Source organism: Protopterus annectens, chromosome 3.part0 (genome assembly GCF_019279795.1).
Source record: "Protopterus annectens isolate FY-2018-M chromosome 3.part0, PAN1.0, whole genome shotgun sequence".
Classification (NCBI taxonomy): domain Eukaryota; kingdom Metazoa; phylum Chordata; order Ceratodontiformes; family Protopteridae; genus Protopterus; species Protopterus annectens.
The window spans coordinates 1,195,137,524-1,195,158,037 of NC_056731.1; the positions used below are offsets into that span (position 1 = coordinate 1,195,137,524).

The window sequence follows — 20,514 nt, forward strand, 5'->3', positions numbered from 1 at the left end:
ATGAATAAACTTATTTTAAAAGGTTTACTTCCCACTACTTTTTATGAGACAATATCTGGGGCTCAAACCCCCAAGAAAATGGAGAAAAAAGAGGCCAAGAAGCATTCTTTGAACCCTTCCAGATCTTCTGCTCTGAGCTTGGCTCCTAGTGCAGAACTACCTCTTAAGTTGTCTAAATGATCAGATCTGACTTCATTGGATCTAAAGGCAGAAGCCTTGGATCTGACAGCTTCTGATGCCAAATCTACATTGTCTGATCAGATGCACTCGGATGCGAAGAAGCTTCCTTGGACCCGATATGCTTTGTCTCTGGATACCGTACCCTCCCGCCTTCTTTCTCCTTTCCTAGAGAGATGTCATCATTCCAGGACCTCATCAGTTGCTTCCTCTTCTCGTTCATCCAGAAGTCTGACCCAAGCAGGTGTGGATAGTATGATGCGGAAATTTCTCTCAGCACAAATTCAAATGGGAGTTCTCCCAGCTCCTAGCCCATCGAGTCCAGAGACCTTTATCAGTACTACTCCACCTATTTTGACTTCTACTCCAGTCTAACTATTGGTTTCAGAGCACTTGGATCCAATAATCCCAGAGTCATGCATGTCAGATCCAAAGATCTTTGTATCTTCCACTCCGATACCATCTCTGAGTAGACTGGCTCGGAGTGTGTTAGAGCCAGATGACTCTTGGAGATGTAACATTGTTGCCAGATTCGAGGTGTTGGGAGTCAACTCCAAAGTTGTCTGAGCCATCTCTGCCCCTCAGAGCCTTGGCAATGAACAACTTGGCTCTGACCCCTGCTTCGAGTGGTCTTCCTTCGGGTCAGAAGGAGCCGTTGGTCTGGAACCATGTCTTCTTGGAACCATTGGTCTCTTTCTCTATGGGTCATTCTGCTTTTGAGGTAGTGGATAGAGTTTTCTCTGTTCCTGGAGGAAGGACCTTTCCCCCCCTCTCGGATCCTTGTTCCCAAACCCATCTGCCTTTGTCTTTTGAGCCTCAACATTCTGCTCCACTGGGGCAACCAGTTCAAAGTCTCCAGGCAACCCACCAGAGTATACTCATATCGTCTGATACTTCTCTGGAACATCCCGCTGAAGAAGTCCCTAAGAAGAGAAAGTGCAAAGGAGGCATGACTCTCCACAAGAGTTGATCATGGAAGATACTGATTCTGATGAGGGGAAGGGTCCCCAAGATCAACACCTGCTGGTCTACGAACAACCCTTCTCAAGAGGAATCATTATTCTTGGTAGCTTTTGGGTGTGCCCCATATACCTTCTGGGTGACTCGCACCTCAGAAAATCCAAATCCTATCGAGCTACACGCTCGAGAGACTTGAACCTCAGCACTGAAATAAATAGGACATGCTGGAGGGACAGATTCATAACCCAGAGGCTCCCTTCACTCTGGAATAAAATCCCAGTCCAGGTTAGGCAGAGTCCCTCATTGACTCTCTTCAAGAGGAATCTTGATGAGTGGATGGGAGATTGTAGGTTTACCCTGGGTATGACTTCTGTGTCACTGTTAGACAGAGGCACAGTATACTAACCTCAAAAAAAGGGCATAGCAAAATTAATTTAAAATGGGTGGCGAAAGCCAAACACATTCTGGCTAGGCTTATAAATGCCCTAGGGCAGATAGCCTAGTATGAACCTATGAACCTATATATATAGATATATATATATATATAGAGAGAGAGAAGGGAGAGAGACAGCAACAACATTATAGTTTCAGTACAGCCAGTTGTAGATAAAGAATTCAGAGGCAGAGAGATTGTCAAAATTACTTTATTGCCTCGCAGACAGTGAGAAAAACATAACTCCAACTCCGAACTCCAAACCGGTTTCACACTTTAGGCGTCATCAGTGGAAAATACCAGGTGCATCAGCAGTACACTTTAAATATATCTCCTTTAAAGGTACAAACTCTATTTTTAAATATATGCATCATACATATACAAAATACAGAAAATTACAAGCATTTAAACCTTAGTGCAACCCAAAATCATTTAGTTTATTATAAAAAAAATTTTGTCTAAATAAATAGTTAACAAGTTTACCCATTTTTTTTATAAATATTAATATTATCAAATAAAGTCATTTAAACCAGGTCGATATAAAGCCCCCAAATTTAGAATCCACATCCTTTCCTTTTTATCCAACATTTTATGTTTATTATTTTCAGTCAAATTCATAGTATGGATTGTATCAATCCCTAGAAACACAAAATGTGCCATTACATGGTCAATTTTATGTTTGTAAAGAGCACTCCATACCCGTTGACATTTAATGTCACTAAGGTGGAGTGCCACCCTACTCTCAAAAGATCTTGACGTCTGACCTATATAAAAGGCCCCACACTGACATACAGCCATATAAATCATCCACTCCGTCCAACAGGTTATTAGCTGTTGTATATCGTATACCCTAGGTGTATTAATAGAGGTAAAAGATTTTGTTTTTAAAATAATCTTACAATATATACAATTACTGCATGGATTACACCCTTTTGTAGTATTAACCTTTAATTTTTTATCTTCCATCTTTTTATACCATGCAAGTGATTCCCCTAGGTTTCTAAAAAGATGGAAGATAAAAAAATAAAGGTTAATACTACAAAAGGGTGTAATCCATGCGGTAATTGTATATATTGTAAGATTATTTTAAAAACAAAATCTTTTACCTCTATTAATACAGCTAGGGTATATGATATACAACAGCTTATAACCTGTCGGACGGAGTGGATGATTTATATGGCTGTATGTCAGTGTGGGGCTTTTTAAATAGGTCCAGACGTCAAGATCTTTTAAGAGTAGGGTGGCACTCCACCTTAGTGACATTAAATGTCAACGGGTACGGAGTGCTCTTTACAAACATAAAATTGACCATGCAACGGCACATTTTGTGTTTCTAGGGATTGATACAATCCATACTATGAATTTGACTGAAAATCTTCTTCTTCTTCTTCTTCTTTCGGCTTTTTCCCGGTTAGGGGTCGCCACAGCGGATCACCTTGTCCGCACATTGAATGGCAGTGGAGTTTTACAGTGTCGAGTTGCCAGCCCGGTGCCCAACCTTCCACAGAAGGCACACTCACACGCACACCTAGGGCCAATTTAGAGTGTCCAATCCACCTGCAGCATGTCTTTGGGATGTGGGAGGAAACCGGAGCACCCGGAGGAAACCCACGCGACCACAGGGAGGACATGCAGACTCCGCACAGAAGGCACCCCAGCCGAGGATCGAACCGGAGAACCTCTTGCTGTGAGGCGGCAATGCTAACCACTGCACCACCGTGGCCGCCCATGAATTTGACTGAAAATAATAAACATAAAATGTTGGATAAAAAGGAAAGGATGCGGATTCTAAATTTGGGGGCTTTATATAGGCCTGGATTAAATGAGTTTCTTTGATAATATAAATATTTATAAAAAATGGGTAAACTTGTTAGCTATTTATTTAGATATTTAGACAAAATGTTTTTTATAATAAACTAAATAATTTTGGGTTGCACTGAGGTTTAAATGCTTGTAATTTTCTGTATTTTTTATATGTATGGTGCATATATTTAAAAATAGGGTTTGTACCTTTAAAGGAGATATATTTAAAGTGTACTGCTGATGCACCTGGTATTTTCCACTGATAACACCTAAAGTGTGAAACCGGTTTGGAGTTCGAGTTATGTTTTTCTCACTGTCTGTAAGCCGTTCGTACGTGCACTAGCATTATTGTGGGATTTATATATATATATATATATATATATATATATATATATATATATATATCCTTTGCAGTTTGTTCACTGAATTATTTGGCACACTTCACCAGGCTGCAGAAAAATCTGATTAAAGAACTTACCACTAGCATTATTGTGGGATATATATATATATATATATATATATATATATATATATATATATATATATATATATATATATATATTGAATTATTTGGCACACTTCACCAGGCTGCAGAAAAATCTGATTAAAGAACTTACCAAACCCGTCTCTGGGACTATAACTTCTGAGACAGAGAGTTCCATTGCCTCACAGCTGGCTACCCTACAATCTATTTCAAATTCATCCCTGAGGCTCATTTCACATGCAGCTAATGGTACCTCAAGGGCAGCGGATTCAGACATTTCCATTAGGAGACATGCCTGGATGCACCGGGAATTTGCATAGTCCTTCTCTTCTTCCTTCATCAATGCTCCCTTTTATAGAAGTTCTATGTTTGGCCCTAAAGTTAAAGACACACTATGCAGGTATGAGCAGGAAGGTAAAACCCTGTCTGCTCTGGGCTTATGTTTTTCAACCCCTCAAAGGACCTTTTCTAGGAATCAATGAGGTGGTTGTAACATGTGGTTCAAAAAGTCCCAAGTCCCTTCCAAGAGCCACGTGGAGACAGTTCCCCCAGGGGCAGAGGAGAGGAACTCTAGTGGAAGACACTGACCATGCAGCAGAGGAGGGCCACAGAACCAGGGGTCTAGAGATACTTTCTTTGGTAGAGCCTACCAGTGCTTCTGAGAGGAGGTCCGACTGTCCACCTCTGGAGGCAGTCAGTGGTCATTTAAAAAGATTTGTGCATGCAGATGATTATTTCCAGAGACCATATAGCCTTTTAAAAAATAAAAATCAAGACCTGGATAAAGGTGCGGCTCTAAAAACTCATAAAAAGCAAGTAATCTCCGTGGTATCCCTGAAGTCTCAAAATGTAGTGGGTCCAAAACAAAAAAAAACAAAACAGTGTAAGAAACTTCTCTGTGTGGAAGATCTTCAGTCCATATGTTTCTAGTTAATCACTGTATATTAATCAGATCAGACAATAGTAGTAGAAGTAGTGAACTTAAACTCGTCTTAAATCAAAACAAAACAAAAAAAAATAATAATAGAAAATATATAATTGTACAGCATTACTAAGTATTCAAAAGTAATCCAAGCAAGGCAGGCAGTCTGTTTCCAGTCGAAAATCCTTTATTAAGTACACAGACAAGCGATCCAAGTAAAACAAAAATAGAGTAATAATTTCCTCACAAGCTTTCTAAAAGTGCTATTGGTACACATGTTAAATTCACATCCCTTCCCCCATCAGTGTGACATTCGAGCTGGTCCTGTCCTACTTAGTAGCTGTCATAATAATATATAACCCTTATGTACTTTAAATAAAATTTATAATGATGTGGTACCTCTTATTTAACCAGATTATTAAGTAGATTATTAAGTCTGTGATTTTGTCCAAGACAATATACTACATGGCTGGAAATATATCAACCTTAGTTCATTTGGCAATCAAAAAATATATATAAATATATACATATACATTTTGCATGTAAAGATCAATTTCTATTTTCATAACCTATTGTTAGAGATCGCTTTCGTCCTTCTAGACTTCTTCAGGTCTGTGCACAAGAACCCTAAAAACAATCTATAAAAATATATATAATTGTGTAATTAGTTAGTAATGTTATTACACATCATTTTGAATAAAGTGGAAAAACTAACCAGAAAAAAATAAAAATAAGAAAAAAATGTATGTATGATGATGGAAACAAAATATACACTTAAATTTCAACTGATTTAAAATTGTATTTAAAACCAATTTGTAGAATAAAATAAAATACAATTAGTCATGTAAATAATGTGGCAATTTTCTAAGTTCCAGTGCACTTTTAATTGAACATTAGTAGTTTAGTCCAAGCATCCTAAAAGAGTTCAGCTTTAATTGCCAAATGAGTTCATGTTTCTCCAGAAAATTCGGGATGTCTTCTTCAAGATCACCCATGTCTATGCTATCCAAGATCTGGAACTTAAAACCTGTGTGTCTTTTATGAAGAGAAAGGTGTGTGGCTAGTGCATTATTTTTACATCCAGAGTGGATTTCTGACAGATGACATGAAATCCTACACTTGAGTTTATTTACAGTCTTGCCCAGGTTGAGTGAAGGTGCTTCAGTCCTAGGATAATGTAATGAAGTCCCAAGGCTATAGATTAGCTAGAATTACCACAGAGATGGAACCATTTTGGGAAACCTGAACAACTTGGATAATGATTTTCTAGTGAGAGGCTGTGAAAGTCAGATGTTAAAATACATCCTGGAACCCATTATAGAACTGAAAAGGACTCGAGCACCTTCACCCAACCTTCCCAGTAGAAAAATGTTAAGTGATTCCACAGTGAATAACAAATGCAAAAATAGCTGCATCCTGACATACACTTTGGATTATCACAGTATCAAAAATATTATTGAAGAAAACTGGGACATTGTCATAGGAAACCCTTTTCTGATTAACATATTAGGTGAAGCCCCATCATTTGTTTATAGGAAGGCCAGGAACATTAGAAGTTTTGTTGAATTTAAACCTAGACCATATGAGAAAAGCACTAAAAGATGTGAAACTAATTGTACATTTTGTATATTTATACACAAGGTGATAGTTTTATTGCCCTTTTTTAAAGATCATTAAAACCAGTGCAGGGGGTGACTGTAACACTACAAAAGTAATTTACGGGGGACAAGTGCAATGAATGTGATGCATTCTATGTGAGCAAGGCTGTAAATAAACTCAAGTGTAGGATTTCATGTCATCTGTCAGAAATCTGCTCTGGATGTAAAAATAATGCACTAGCCAAACACCTTTCTCTTCATAAAAGACACACAGGTTTTAAGTTCCAGATCCTGGATCGCATAGACATGGGTGATCTTGAAGGAGACATCCCGAACATGAACTCATGTGGCAATTAAAGCTGAACTCTTTTAGGAAGCCTGGACTAAACTATTACTGTTCAATTAAAAGTGCACTGGAACTTAGAAAATTGCCACATTATTTTTATGACTAATTGTATTTTATTTTATTCTACAAATTGGTTTTAAATACCATTTTAAATCAGTTTAAATTTAAGAGTATATTTTGTTTCTATCATCATACATACATTTTTTTCTTATTTTTATTTTTTTCTGGTTATTTTTTCCACTTTATTCAAAATTATGTGTAATAACAATACTAACTAACTATACAATTATATATATTTTTATAGATTGTTTTTAGGGTTCTTGTACACAGACCTGAAGAAGTCTAGAAGGACGAAAGTGATCTTTCTTAACAATAGGTTATGAAAATAGAAATTGATCATTACATGCAAAATGTATATGTATATATTTATATATATTTTTTGATTGCCAAATGAACTAAGGTTGATATATTTCCAGCCATGTAGTATATTGTCTTGGATAAAAATCACAAACTTAGTAATCTGGTTAAATATGAGGTACCACATCATTAGAAATTTTATTTAAAGTACATAAGGGTTATATATTATTATGACAGCTAGTAAGTAGGGTAGGATCAGCTCGAATGTCACACTGATGGGGGAAGGGATGTGAATTTAACATGTGTACCAATAACACTTTGTTTTACAGCACAATAAACCACTCCCATCCCTGATAAAAAGTATATATATATATATTTAGAAAGCTTGTGAGGAAATTATTACTCTATTTTTGTTTTACTTGGATCGCTTATCTGTGTACTTAATAAAGGATTTTCGACTGGAAACATACTGCCTGCCTTGCTTGGATTACTTTCGAATACTTAGTAATGCTGTACAATTATATATTTTCTATTATTATTTTTTGTTTTGTTTTAACTTAAGACGAGTTTAAGTTCGCTACTTATACTACTATTGTCTGATCTGATTAATATACAGTGATTAACTAGAAATATATGGACTGAAAATCTTCCACACAGAGAAGTTTCTTACACTGTTTTCTAAAAACTCATAAAAAACATAAAAATAAAGAAATAGTACTGAACCAACACAGCTGTAAGGAACACTCTTTTTATTCAATGCTATAAAATAAAGTGAGCACTTTTGTGATACTCAGATTGCTTCGTCAGACTGAATCAGTTCAAAACCACAGTCAGTTTAAAATAATCATCTTCCAATCAAATACTTATCTTATCTTTGAACCAATAAAACTACTTCAATAAATAGATATGAAAATAAATATCATAAAAATGTGTCTCCAAGATTATCTACTCATATAAATACATAAATCCTCCTAAAATTAAACTAAACTAATTAATTAATTAAACTAACTAATTAACTAACATTATATTATAAAACCTAACAAAGAATGTTAATGCATAAAACAAACTTAATATGACATTTCAGTGTTTCAAAGGACTTGCTTTTAAAAAGGGTTTCAAGGACAGTATACCATTAAGACCAGGTGGTTTATCAGCATTAAAAAATAGAAACCATTTTTGTTCTGCTGTTTCTGTTGAATTAGTTATGTCTCCCCCTGTTATTCCCTATTATATTATTTCTAATACTAAAAATTTAAAAATATGTTCAGATTCTTCTTTAGAAACATGTTGTGCTAGTGCATTGGTCTCCTTACCAGTCCTAATGTCCCTGTATTGCTCAAGGATTCTTTCTTACAAGGAACAATTAGTTTTTCCTATATAGAAAGCATAACGTGCTTGACAAACACTAAAATAAACTATAGTCCTCATTTTACAATCTGCATAAAAGTTTAACTCTATCCTAAAATTAACATATGGATGTAGAAAATATGGTCCTGTATACACATATTTACACGGTGCAATTCCTGCAAGTTCTCACCCTGTTTGACTCTACAGCCTTCTTAGATTCTTGTGATCTATAACATAAATGCCTTTTTAGAGACTTATTATTTTTAAAGGAGAAGTGTGGTGTAACATGTATTGCCTCTTTCAATTCTTCTATAGTGGTTAAAATATTCCAGTTACTTTTTATGATGTCACAAAACCTATTTATATCACTGAAATATGAGAGTGGAACCCTGAGAGTATTTACAATAACATATTTCTCCTGTTCTCTCTCTTCTACCACTCTATCTGTAAAATACGGTCTACATTTACCCTGCCTTTCCCTCCATGCATTATTAATGCAAGTACCAACTTCTTTCTCACTATAGCTTCTGTCTAAAAAAATCCTGTTTCAAAGAACTAATTGCTGCTTCAAGCTGCATTTCATTAATGTGCAGCCTCATAATTCTAAAGAATTGTCCTTTCATAACATTGCCCAAAGCCATAATGACCACAGATGCTTCCCAAATTGGGTGGTAGGGGCACTTCTTAGGAAAGATAGTCCAAGGCACCTGGTCCCCAAAGAGGCCAACATGCATATCAGTGTCCTAGAAATGAGAGCAGTAGTTCTAGCATTGCAGGCCTTCAAGACTCTCTTCCTTCCGGGACTGTTACGATTCAGATGGACAATATATTAGATGTCTTATACATCAACAAACGAGGAACCAGATCTTACCCCTTGTGTTGAGAAGCTCTAAGAGTGTGGCAGTTGCTGATCTCATCCAATTAATTTTTGATAGCAATGCACATTCTGAGGAAATCCAGTGAGATAGCAGACAAGTTGAGCAGTTCATTTTATTGCCTCATGAGTGGTCTCTTAGCATGAGTATTATGGAAAAGAGCCAGTGGAACAAACCTTGATGTGACCTTTTTGCATCTCCCCCGAACAACAGGTGCAGCAGGTTCTTTGCCCTGATGCCCCCACTGGGAGAATCAGTGAGAGATTCTCCTGCATGACTGGCCCCCTGGTCTCCTCTACATTTACTCTCCAACTTCTCCAATCCCCAGGTTTCTTCAGAAAGCATCTCAATTAAAGGGCACAGTCATCCTCATTTTCTCTTATTGGCCTCATCAGATTTGGTTCCCCTTTCTTTGGCTTCATCTAGTTCACCCACTATGGATTCTGGATCCAATTCCAGACCTACTGTCTCACCAGACAGACTTGATTCACAAAAATTTCAGGACTACAGTTGACCGCATGGTTCTCCATGTTTGTCTTTCCATAAAGCTTCCACTAGGAAGATTTACAGAAGTAAATGGAAAAGATTTGTTTTTTTGGCACAGCAGAAAGACATTGACCCTTTTCTGTCACCAGGACCTTAAGTTCTTGAGTTTTTAGCTACAATTTTTAATGAAAGGGCTAGCTCCTTGACTATTAAGGTACAAATAGCGGCCATTTCTAATTTTCACATAGGAGTAAACAGTTCCACCGTAACTTCTTCAAACCTGTATAAGGCCTTTATAAGGGAAACCTTACTTCTTAGATCCCCTTTTAAAGATCTAACTCCAGTGTGCAATTTGAATTTAATTTTAAAAACTTTGTTTCAATCTCCCTTTGAACCAATAGTGAAATGTGAACTAAAATTTTTAACTTGGAAAAATATTTTTTAGCAGCCATAACCTCTGCTAAAAGTCTCAGAACTTCAAGCCCTATGTTCTGAGCCTCCTTATTTGATTTGTCATAAAGATGGGGTATCTTTATGAACCAGCCCATCCTTCCTTCCTAAGGTGGTGTCAGAATCCAACATCAATCAGTCTCTCAATCTTCCAGTTTTCTTTCCAAATGTCATGAATGAAGGGGAATACATGTTACACTTGTTTGATATTCACAGACAGTTATGTTTCTATTTACATAGGAAAAAAAATTCAGCAAATCAAATCAATTATTAGTCTCCTTTTTGGAATCAAAATTGGGCAAGCCAGTTACCAAAGTAACTTTAGCTAAGTGGCTAACTGATTGCATTTCCTTTGTCTACATAAAATTTGCTTTGTCTTTGCCAAAACCTTTAATGGCTCATTCAACCAGGTTTAAGGCAACTTCATTAGTATTTTTATTCATATTGTGATGAAAGGAGGTACTGCCAGCACACCTAGCTGGAATTTTGTAAATAATTGTATATCATTTGTGAATATCAAATTGATTTATACAAGATGCTTGTGTTACAAATGTATTACAACTGTGGGTCATACAAGATGCTGGTATTACAAATGTATTAGAACTGTATGTCATGTGTATATCAAACTGACACATTTGTGTTGAAAAGGCATTTGTAAAGTGCTTGGGTTTGAAATGTGTACTTAATGTGCCTTATAGCTGAGAACAGAAACGTACGTGCACTATTGTAACTGTTTAAATGTATACGTTTTAACAGAGGAAAATGGGAGGTTAACCTCAGTCCAACAAACTTTAGAAGAATATCTGAAATTAAATCACTTTATAGGCTAGGTCATAAAGATGCTATCAAATGGGCTTCAAGGCAGCCAGAGACACAAAGTATATACTAGGAAGCTTTCTGTATTGTCTTTGAGGTGAACTAATTACTAGTCTTGAAGTGTGGAGGAATGCAATTGTTTTATGACTTTGAGCACCTGCCAAAGATCTGGGCAAAAGCACCTGTGTGTGTATTTTTTACAGGTAGGTGCTAAGTCCTGCCAGCTTCAGACAATGGGGATTTTGCATGGGAACTAGAAATCAGATGACAAGATGTGATGTCATTATGCAAGCTATCCCAGCAGTAATATTTTAGATATTATTTTGAGAAGTCTCTTAGAGAGACTGAGCATTCTGTATTTTGTCTTGGGTCTGACAACAACAAGAAGGACCATTTGCCACATCATCTCCCTTGTTCTATTAAGTTATTAGGGCATGGTAACTCTCTTAGATACAGTCAGAAATATAGTGAAGCTTAGTTTGGATATTGTTTTTCTTTATTTATCTGAGCCTGTCCTGCAATGTTATTTTAAATATTTCCCGTGGTTTTGAACTCTGATGTCACTGTGAACATTATACTTACTATTTTCTTGTTCTTTTATTATTTGTTATTACATATATTTAAATCGTTCATTGTGGCTGAACTTTGTAGAGATATTTAAGTTTTGAGAGTACTTGCATATTTATTTGGTGACACTGTGTGGGCCACTCCTAATAGCTTTGCTCTTGGTCAAACTATTGTTTGTGTTAATATTAATTTCACTTAGTATATTGGGTACCCTTGGAAGAGGCTTAATCTAGCTGGCAGGAGTGTCTGGTGGCAGTCGTAACTACCTTATAGTTTGGGCAGAAGGGGACATAGCTAGTAAACCTGTGCCTGCCTTTCCTAGGTGTGTGTGTGTGTGTGTGTGTGTGTGTGTGTGTGTGTGTGTGTGTGTGTGTGTCAGCTACTTGGGCAGGGACACAAAGCACTGGTTGGACTGAGTGAGTGTTAGAGGATTTGGCTTGGAACCCTGGCTAAGGACTAACTGTATAGCTGTGCCAGTGGGGAGTCTTATTGGGGATCTGGAGAAACCAGCCCCGGACTGACTGTGGTCTCTGTGTGCTCTTAAGGGAAATTGCACTTGATGCAGAGAGCTGCATCTGGAAATACTATGTGTGTACCTGTTACCCTCCCAGTAAACATCCACGACAGGTGCCAGTGGTGAGGACTGAGGCTCCTTGATTACTGGTCTAGTGGTGGGTCATCACACATATCTTCTATGGACGATATTTGTGCTGCTGCAGCCTGGACTAATCCTCGTAACTTTATTGCTCAATACAGATTTGATCTGGTCTCTAGGGGAAGAGCAGCTTTGGCTCAAAAGTGCTCAGGAATATCCTTCCTTAGAGTCTGCCTGAGATTCAGGTGGCTGGGGGCTGTGAACTGTTTGTTGAGGAATGAATGAAAATTGACAACATCAGATAAATAACTTATGTACTCACCATAATGTTCCATCTGTATTGTCCATTTTGTTTCTTCCTCAACTCCCATCCTTCCAACCCCCCTACCATTTTTGTGACTTCTGGAGGAATGAAAAGATGATAAAGGAACCAATGTTCCTACCTTTGAGCTCCAGATAATAATTTCTCATATAATGGTTGTTCCTTAATTTCTAATAAGCAAAAAGGTCTGCAAACCAGATCTGAGGTATGGTGGGGGACTTGAGCATTATGGATAAGGGAGGAGCTTGAGAGTTTTCATTGTCCACGAGCTGTAAAAAGTGTCTGAGTCAGATCTGAGGGTCGGATCTGAACCCATTTGTTGAGGAAGAATGAAAATAGACAACACAGATGGAACATTATGGTGAGTACATAACTTATTTTTTAGCACATTAATCAGAGCAATAACTCTCCCTCTAAGTTAGTGTCACTGATAGATAATGAAACATGCCTGATAAAACTATGCTGCTTTGTCCATGGCAGCTCCTCTTAATGATTCAGTTTTATGATGACTTTTACTACTAACAGTTAAACTGTCTCTTAATGTTAACCCTCAAGTATCATGTCAGGCATGTTGATATATTGTCTGCCAGCTTGGTGCACTGACCTGCTGTGAAATGAGAAATTATGCTTTTTTTAATAGTGTTTTCATATTCATTCTTTTTTTTTTTTTGACAGATTGAAATAGCTAAAACTGGACTTCAAGCTTCACTTCTAGTGAAAGCTCCAGAAACTGGAGAACTGTTTGTAAATTTTGATCCTCAAATCTTGACCTTAATACGAGAAGCTAAGTGTATGTCCCGGATGGGTCTGGAAATTCCACCTTTCGCATTTACCTTGCAACAAAAGCAAGATATATTTAAAAAGAACTTCAATAAACTACAGGTAGCATACTGTGCTAGTTATTAAAACAATTCAGGAGCAGATGCATGAAACAATAAACTTTTTTCCATTCCATTTTTTTTTAATTCTTTTAGATTGTATAGTTATATTTCTGCTATAAATGTTTAGAGAATAATTTTCTACATATCTAAGAAATTATTTATGTCATATCTGATATGCACATTAAAATGTATTCTAGAAGTGTACGATTTGTGTTTGCTACATGTAATGAAAATTGTTTAAGTAATTGCGTCATCATAAATTCTGCATACTTGGTTAGTTGCTATGTTTTGCTATTATTTATAATCTGTGTTTCGTTCTGTTTAGCTGATGTTGGTAGAAAATACAAGAGTCCGGTCGAAAATACCTAGTGCAGTTCAACAACTGATGGGACCTCACCTTTCAAAAGTGGATGAAGCTATCCAACCAGGTTTAACCTCTCTGAACTGGACCTCCCTAAATATAGATAAATATACAAGTGGGATTTCTCAGGCCCTAGGTTAGTATGGAATGCTTCGAGCTATAGTCATATGTAAAGCAGCCTACACATCCTGCTGAATCCAAAAAAGCAAACTCGTTTAGTTTTTGTGGTATGTGCTGTCACCGCTTAAATGAAATATATACATTTTGTTCTTACAGTATTGCTTTAAAACTTTATTATCACATATTATGCTTATTTTCATAAGTTGCATTAGTTTGACAATATAAAGTAGTATCATTTTTAGACAATTTCTTTCTCTATATATATAAGATTTCCAAGTTGCTCCCGTTAAGGGATATCACCTCTCATTGAAAAGTCTATATATCAGTGGCTACATAACTGTATGACAAAGGATGAACGATGGTAGGAGACCTGGTGAACAAGGTCCATTATAAATGCCACAACAGATGTAGCCAAAGATGTGTCTGATGATCCTGCACAAATGTACCAGATAAGTGATACACAATTTTTATGGAGCTAATTTTACATATATTGAATGCTGTGTAAAATGTCAAATGTATGCAGGTGAAAAACAAATCATTTAGATTTCTGTTGTGGAGATGTGCTTGGATCTGCTTGTCAAGACTGACCTTTTGCCAGTAGAGATTTGATTTGCTGTTTGCTAATCTGCAAATGTTTTGGTTAATGTACAAAGCCATTCTTGCAGACCAGCTAAAGGATCAGTAAAGTATATGTGTTCATTGTTCGGTTAAATCTAGGCTCAGGGCCCCAACAGTGACCTTATTTGAGCTTACCATTTATCAGTAAACTGATTAAGCCTCCTCTGCAAACCGTTTATCAGTACTGGTCTTAAAACTACTCAGATTAGAAGTTTCACTTATCACAGGTGGTAAAGCAGTCCATATTTTACAGGGTCTAAACTGAAAGCATTGTTTTTTCTAATTCAGTGTTATATATGGAATTTTTCACAAATTAACATGTACGTAAGCAGAAAAAGAACCAAAGTACATGAAAGACCAAAGTACATGAAAGATGTTTGTAAGAGCTCCCCCCGCCCAAAAGAAAATCTCAAATTAGTCCTAGCCAGCATTTGATAACATTATGAATTACTGCTGGATTGCCTTGTGTCACGTGTCTTTCACAGAAATTGGACAGCAGAAGTTTTTCTCTCCTGTGTTAAGCAAATCTTAACTTCATAACAGAAGTATAGCTGGTTCAAGCAGCTTCCTGTGCCAGTATCATGAATCAGCATCCCCATACCCTCAGCTCTTCAAGTGAGGAACAAAAAAAAAAAAAAAAGATGTTCCTTCTACTGACACACCAAGCAGGTGGCCACATACATGACATGCCCCCCAGCCCACCATTGCCATTCAAGCCCCATTTCTGTGCCCTGCCCCCCAACCCTCCTTCAATACATTTTATTAAAAAAAAATAATTTCTTATTTTAAACTGTAGCAAACTGCTTACTGTAAAGTTAGCAAACTGTTGCTACAGTTTATACTCCGCCTGCACTGAGTGCTACAAAGATCAAGTTTTAGTTTAAAAAAAGATAATAATGTTTTTTTTTTTTTAAACTGTAGCAAACATTTGCTGCAATTTAGACCACACAAACAGCATTACAGTGGTCAAGTTTCACCTCAAATCCAAGCTGGTGTTGCATTAAAGAGAGATTGGGATCGGCTGATCACATCCCGCACCACTTTGCACCCAAAACAGTTGTCCTTCTCACCCACCCTAGCTACTTTACTGCGTCACAATTTGAACTCATCACCTTTAGAGCAATGTTAGATTTTGGAGATTTAACTGGGCAGAGCAGGTCTTTTCATCTTTAAGGATACAAATACTATTAGGGTATTTGCTACACCTTCTTGTAAAGGTGCAGTTTTTCGAGGAAAGAAAGATATCCACGTCAGAAAGCATAAGTCTTAAATCCATTCTCTTCTCAGTTTCAGAAAGACATAGAGTTTAATATACTATCTGTCATTTCCCCTTGATTATGTGTTCAGTTTAAAAATGCTTAATTAAGCATAAAGATGGAACACCTTTATTGTAAGGACATCTTTTTGTCATTTTGTACTTATGTTCTTATTAGAACAGCATCAAAATGGAATCTCTTCTCCAGGTTGGAAGCTGTCAGCCTTCCAAACTCTCAACATTATTTGATACACCCTTTCTTCTGGGGTTAATATTCCAGTGTACTGATGTTATAGTTTATCTTCACACTGGGCACATTCTGTTATATCACAATTTCAGAGGGTAGTGTATTCATAAAGGACGATAGCAAACAACATCTTAAGTTCTCTGTATGTGATAACTATGGCTGTTTTAAATGGCCAGTTTTAAGCACTTGCATGTGGAGGTATACCTCACAACTTCTTAGTACAAGAATTCTTGTCAAAACCGAAAATAATGGGGTAACAAGCACCCAAAATCAGTGACAGATTTTAAATATTACTCTTATAGACTTAGAAAGTTGCTAGAGCAAACTTTTTTGTATAAGCATTCATTTTCTGAAGGAAATGAAGTCTACAACTCATGTCTGTAATTATTTAGTGACTTAATTCCTCAATGATTTGCCAGAAAGTGACAAATTCTATGAGGAACAGACAAAGAATATGAGACAAAAATCTGGATATTCCGCAAAATTCTGAACAGTTGAGAGATGTATGTTGGGGTGACTATTGAACTTTTCATTTCTGTTGTGGTCACTGTTCTTATAGTCTGGATGAACCATTGATTCTAGAAAGGAGACCGCTTAGTAGTTTGATATTTTCTTGCAGGAATCTCATTTTTACAGGACCTGCAGATGCAGGTTTTAACTGAAGACTCTGGCTCAGTGAGCTGCAGTATTTGTTTTGTTTTCTTGCAGACTAAGGTTCTGTGATGTTCTTCTGTGATGTAAACAATTTCTTCTTACGGCTCAGCGTATCCCTACTTTACTACTACTTGAACCAGTCAGTTCAAAGAACAAAATGCGGAAGATCCTTTATGAGGTAGTCTGGGGCAGGGTTCCTTTCTGCTTACTTCAGACTTGGGGTTCTTTGGTACTGTCATAAAATTCCAACTTCATAGCTTCTTTTTATTTGCCCTAGGGTGCTGGAAATTTTTATTAGATGCTATTGTCCTTGTCTTAGAAAGCAAGATTTTCAAGGCTTTCTTAGTTACCACAAGGTACTCCTACATGAGTTTTCAAAACATTTTCCATTTGGAGACCACATGTGGCATTACAGTTCCTCAGAGGCCACATGAACTCAGCTTGCAATGGAATATAGTATTTATCCTCAGGTCTTTCCCCACTGATGACTTGTGTAAGTTAATCCTGTAAGTAATAACTTTATCAGCCAGTACCACTTTCGAGTGATTCTGCAGTAAACAAGGCTGAAGTTTATCCTTTCTATGTTTTGCCTTCTTTTACAGTGTTGAGATATATTTCTGCTAAAAGGTCTTTAAGAAATTATATCTGTCAGATTTCCCATGCACATTTAAATATGTATTTTAGAAGAATAAGGTCTGTATTTTCTGCCTGTTGAGGGCAAACACTATGAGTGGAGCAATTAAACCTTATCACAATGCTTAGAAAGAAGCTTCAGAGGTGTTTTATGCGTCTGTGGGTAACATCCAATTGTAATACACTTTGATGGTAAATTTGAGCTTTACCTTTTCACAAGAATTGCTACCCCAAATCTTTCTCCTTGTTAAGCCGAAGAGCCACTCAGCATATTTCACTACTCCATGAATCAGAATGTGTTTGTATTTCTTTTTAATTTAAGGAGTCATCCTTTAGAATATTTATTATAGAACACAAAACTTGTCAGCCACATGGCATAGAATGTCTAAGGGCCCCATGTGGCCCAGATTGATTGTTTCAAGGCTAGACTTGGCTTGAAGAATGTACCAGAATGCAAATACCTAAGATGAAATGGGCCATAACTAGATGAGAGTAGATGCATGAAAAGACACTCAATGTTTGTAATGAACAACCTTTTGAAAATATTTACAGATTATGTGAAAAAATATATATTTTATATATTATATATATATATATATATATATATATATATATATATATATATATATATTCACTGCAGAATGATTTGGTTCTTTAGGGTTCTGTTACCCTTGTAGATGCTGAGATTCATGACAAAGATCTGGCACAGTGAAGCATCTCTGCTGGAAGTGACCTTTCATGTATGTAGAAAAATTCAAGGATGCAGCATATAATGTGGCACAGTCCAGTTCACAGTGTAATACACAGCTTAATAAAACCTGTACTAGCAATATAAATGCTGTTCAGATATACAGGTGTAGTGTATAATCACAAACTGTAAAACATATAAAAGAGGATGCAATGATACTACATTGCTGCATAATCAGAAATTGTACAGTATGTCTACAATTGCATTACTGCCTTGAAAGATAAGTAAATAAAAGAAAGGAGAACAGAAATGAAGAGAAAGGAAGAAAAGCATGAAATGGAAAAGATAAAAATAAAAGTGTAACAAACCAAAGCACCCGAAAAAGAAGTAAAAATGTCAGTGATGGTACAAATAAGGAAAACACAGTGATAAAGCATAAATTAAATAAGAAAACTGCATTACTAAACTCCAGGGTTAGCTGTTGAAATTCAGAAGGCTGTTCTTGCCGTCCTCAAAACAGTATAACTGGAAGTGCAAACATGTAAGAATATATACTGAATATTTTGCTGGTGTTAACATATTTCCCTACTCCACGTGCAGTGATCATGGAGTTAATACTTACAAATTGTAGTGGTCGGGGAAGTAGGAGGCCACAACACTTAGCAGTGAGAAGTGATATGGACAGCTCCATCCCCATCAACAGCAAGTCTGTTGCCAGCATGCATTAGTCAGCTTGGTATCTGAAACTTTCTCAGGCTACTAACCCCTTCCTTTTTACCCACAATGCTCTGCAAACAGACCTTCTTATATAGAACTGTTTTGCCTCTCTGTAAAAGCCAATGGTTTTTGGAATTTACCCCGGGCTACTTTTCTGGTCTTATTTTCATGGTGTTTTTTTTCCTAAACTGTTGTTCTTTCTTTCTTGCCAGTATAATCTCTTATACAATGTCTGATCTATGTTTCAGGTTAGATGACTGATTCTCTTCCTTTTTAGACAGATTTTGCTTACTTGTAGTTTCCCTTACTAGTCCCCATGCTGTTTTATTTGCCTTTCTCTTCTTTTTGTTAGTATTTATATGCTATTGTAAAAAATGTTAATAGTTCAAATGTTGTACTGTTTACTGTTATTTACTCTAGTTTAGCTTGGTACCGTTTAATTTAAAAATAGATACCAAAGTATTTAGGAAGTTTGTTTCTTTATACAATTAGTTTTTCAGAACCTCTGTGCATGTATTTCTAGGAGAAGAGTATTCTGGTACTTTATCTGATGTTTATAAGCCTTTTGCCCGTAATGTAATAAGGGTAGAATAAATAAAGTGAAATAGTTTAAAAAGGAGAAGGGGCTTAAAATTGTCCACAGCCAAGTTCTGGACCCAAATGCTTCTTCAGAGCCATGTCTGTTGACCTCTAGTGCTGAACCATTTGTTATCGCAGGGGATTCTCTCAGATATAAAAAGCAGCAACATGAGGATGAGAAGCAAAGGCAGGCCTGTCTGTGTCCTCAAACAAAAAAGGCTAAGGCTGATGATGATGTATGCTCTGCTCAATCTGTTGATCTAATTTCTACTTTTTTTCTGCTAAATATATATCTGAAAAGCCTGTTTTTAAATTTCTTAGACTTCATGGATAACTTTCCTGTGTAATCAAGAGGTTTCTCATATCAAGACCACCATCAGCAATATCAAGGTCAACTTCCATTCCTCCTCTAGAAGCAGACTATGACAATTTTGTGAAAGCCTTCATTAGAACCAAAAAAATAATTATTCTGCATCTGCTGTTTTTTTTCAGTCTTTCAATTCTCTGCAAGCTCATTCAAGTTTTCTCACTGGTATTCATGATCCTGATGCTGGTCCAAGAACTGCTGACACTGACATTACAAGAACTGTTGGTGTTGACTGGTCTTGATAGCAGGAGCACAACCTTTGGCATCAACAACTCTGAGATTAACCTTGTTACAGGCTACAACAACCATTTCAATGTTGTTGGTGCTGGTGTAACCACTGGCACCAGTCATGGGGCATGGGACCGTCAGGGCTGTGTTTAATGTTGATTTTGTTGGAGTTGATGTCTGCTTTCACAAGTTAGGTCTTTAGGCTATTAGCCTTGATCCCACTGATTTCAGCTCAAGATTGGTGAGTTTGAGTGCTCTATTGTCAAGAAGAGTCTTGCCTCTCAGGACTGGGTATGGTACTGACCTTGTCATTGGCGGCCTCTGGGGGGGATTAAACCTTTGGCATGCATTGTCAACACTATCCTCCTCAACCATTCTGGTGCTGACTTTAACACCATTGATGCAGACAGATCTGCATTTGCTACACTTGCCTCCACCTTCTACATTGTCAACCTCAGTGTAGCAGCTTTGCCTACAAATCTTGGGAGTCAGTGACAGTTGCATTCTGTTTTCCTTTGTAGGTTATTATACTTATGTCCTTCAGTATGCACTGAGAGTTAAGTGGTCCCAACTTGCCAGTCCTATGTACTTTTTGGTCAGAATTTCCATTGTTTGCAAGATGCATCAA

The 20,514-nt window shown here is 36.8% G+C and overlaps 1 protein-coding gene across 1 annotated transcript in view; it reads left to right on the forward strand.

Moving 5' to 3' along the window:
• LOC122797019 (dynein axonemal heavy chain 5-like) overlaps window positions 1-20,039 on the forward strand; it is a 68,643-nt gene extending 48,604 nt beyond the window's left edge. The window contains exons 5-7 of the mRNA XM_044065788.1: window positions 13,214-13,420; window positions 13,745-13,916; window positions 19,813-20,039. Of these exons, the coding sequence (XP_043921723.1) occupies window positions 13,214-13,420; window positions 13,745-13,916; window positions 19,813-20,039 (606 nt within the window). The remainder of the gene's footprint in view (window positions 1-13,213; window positions 13,421-13,744; window positions 13,917-19,812) is intronic.
• The last annotated feature ends 475 nt before the right edge of the window (window positions 20,040-20,514 follow it).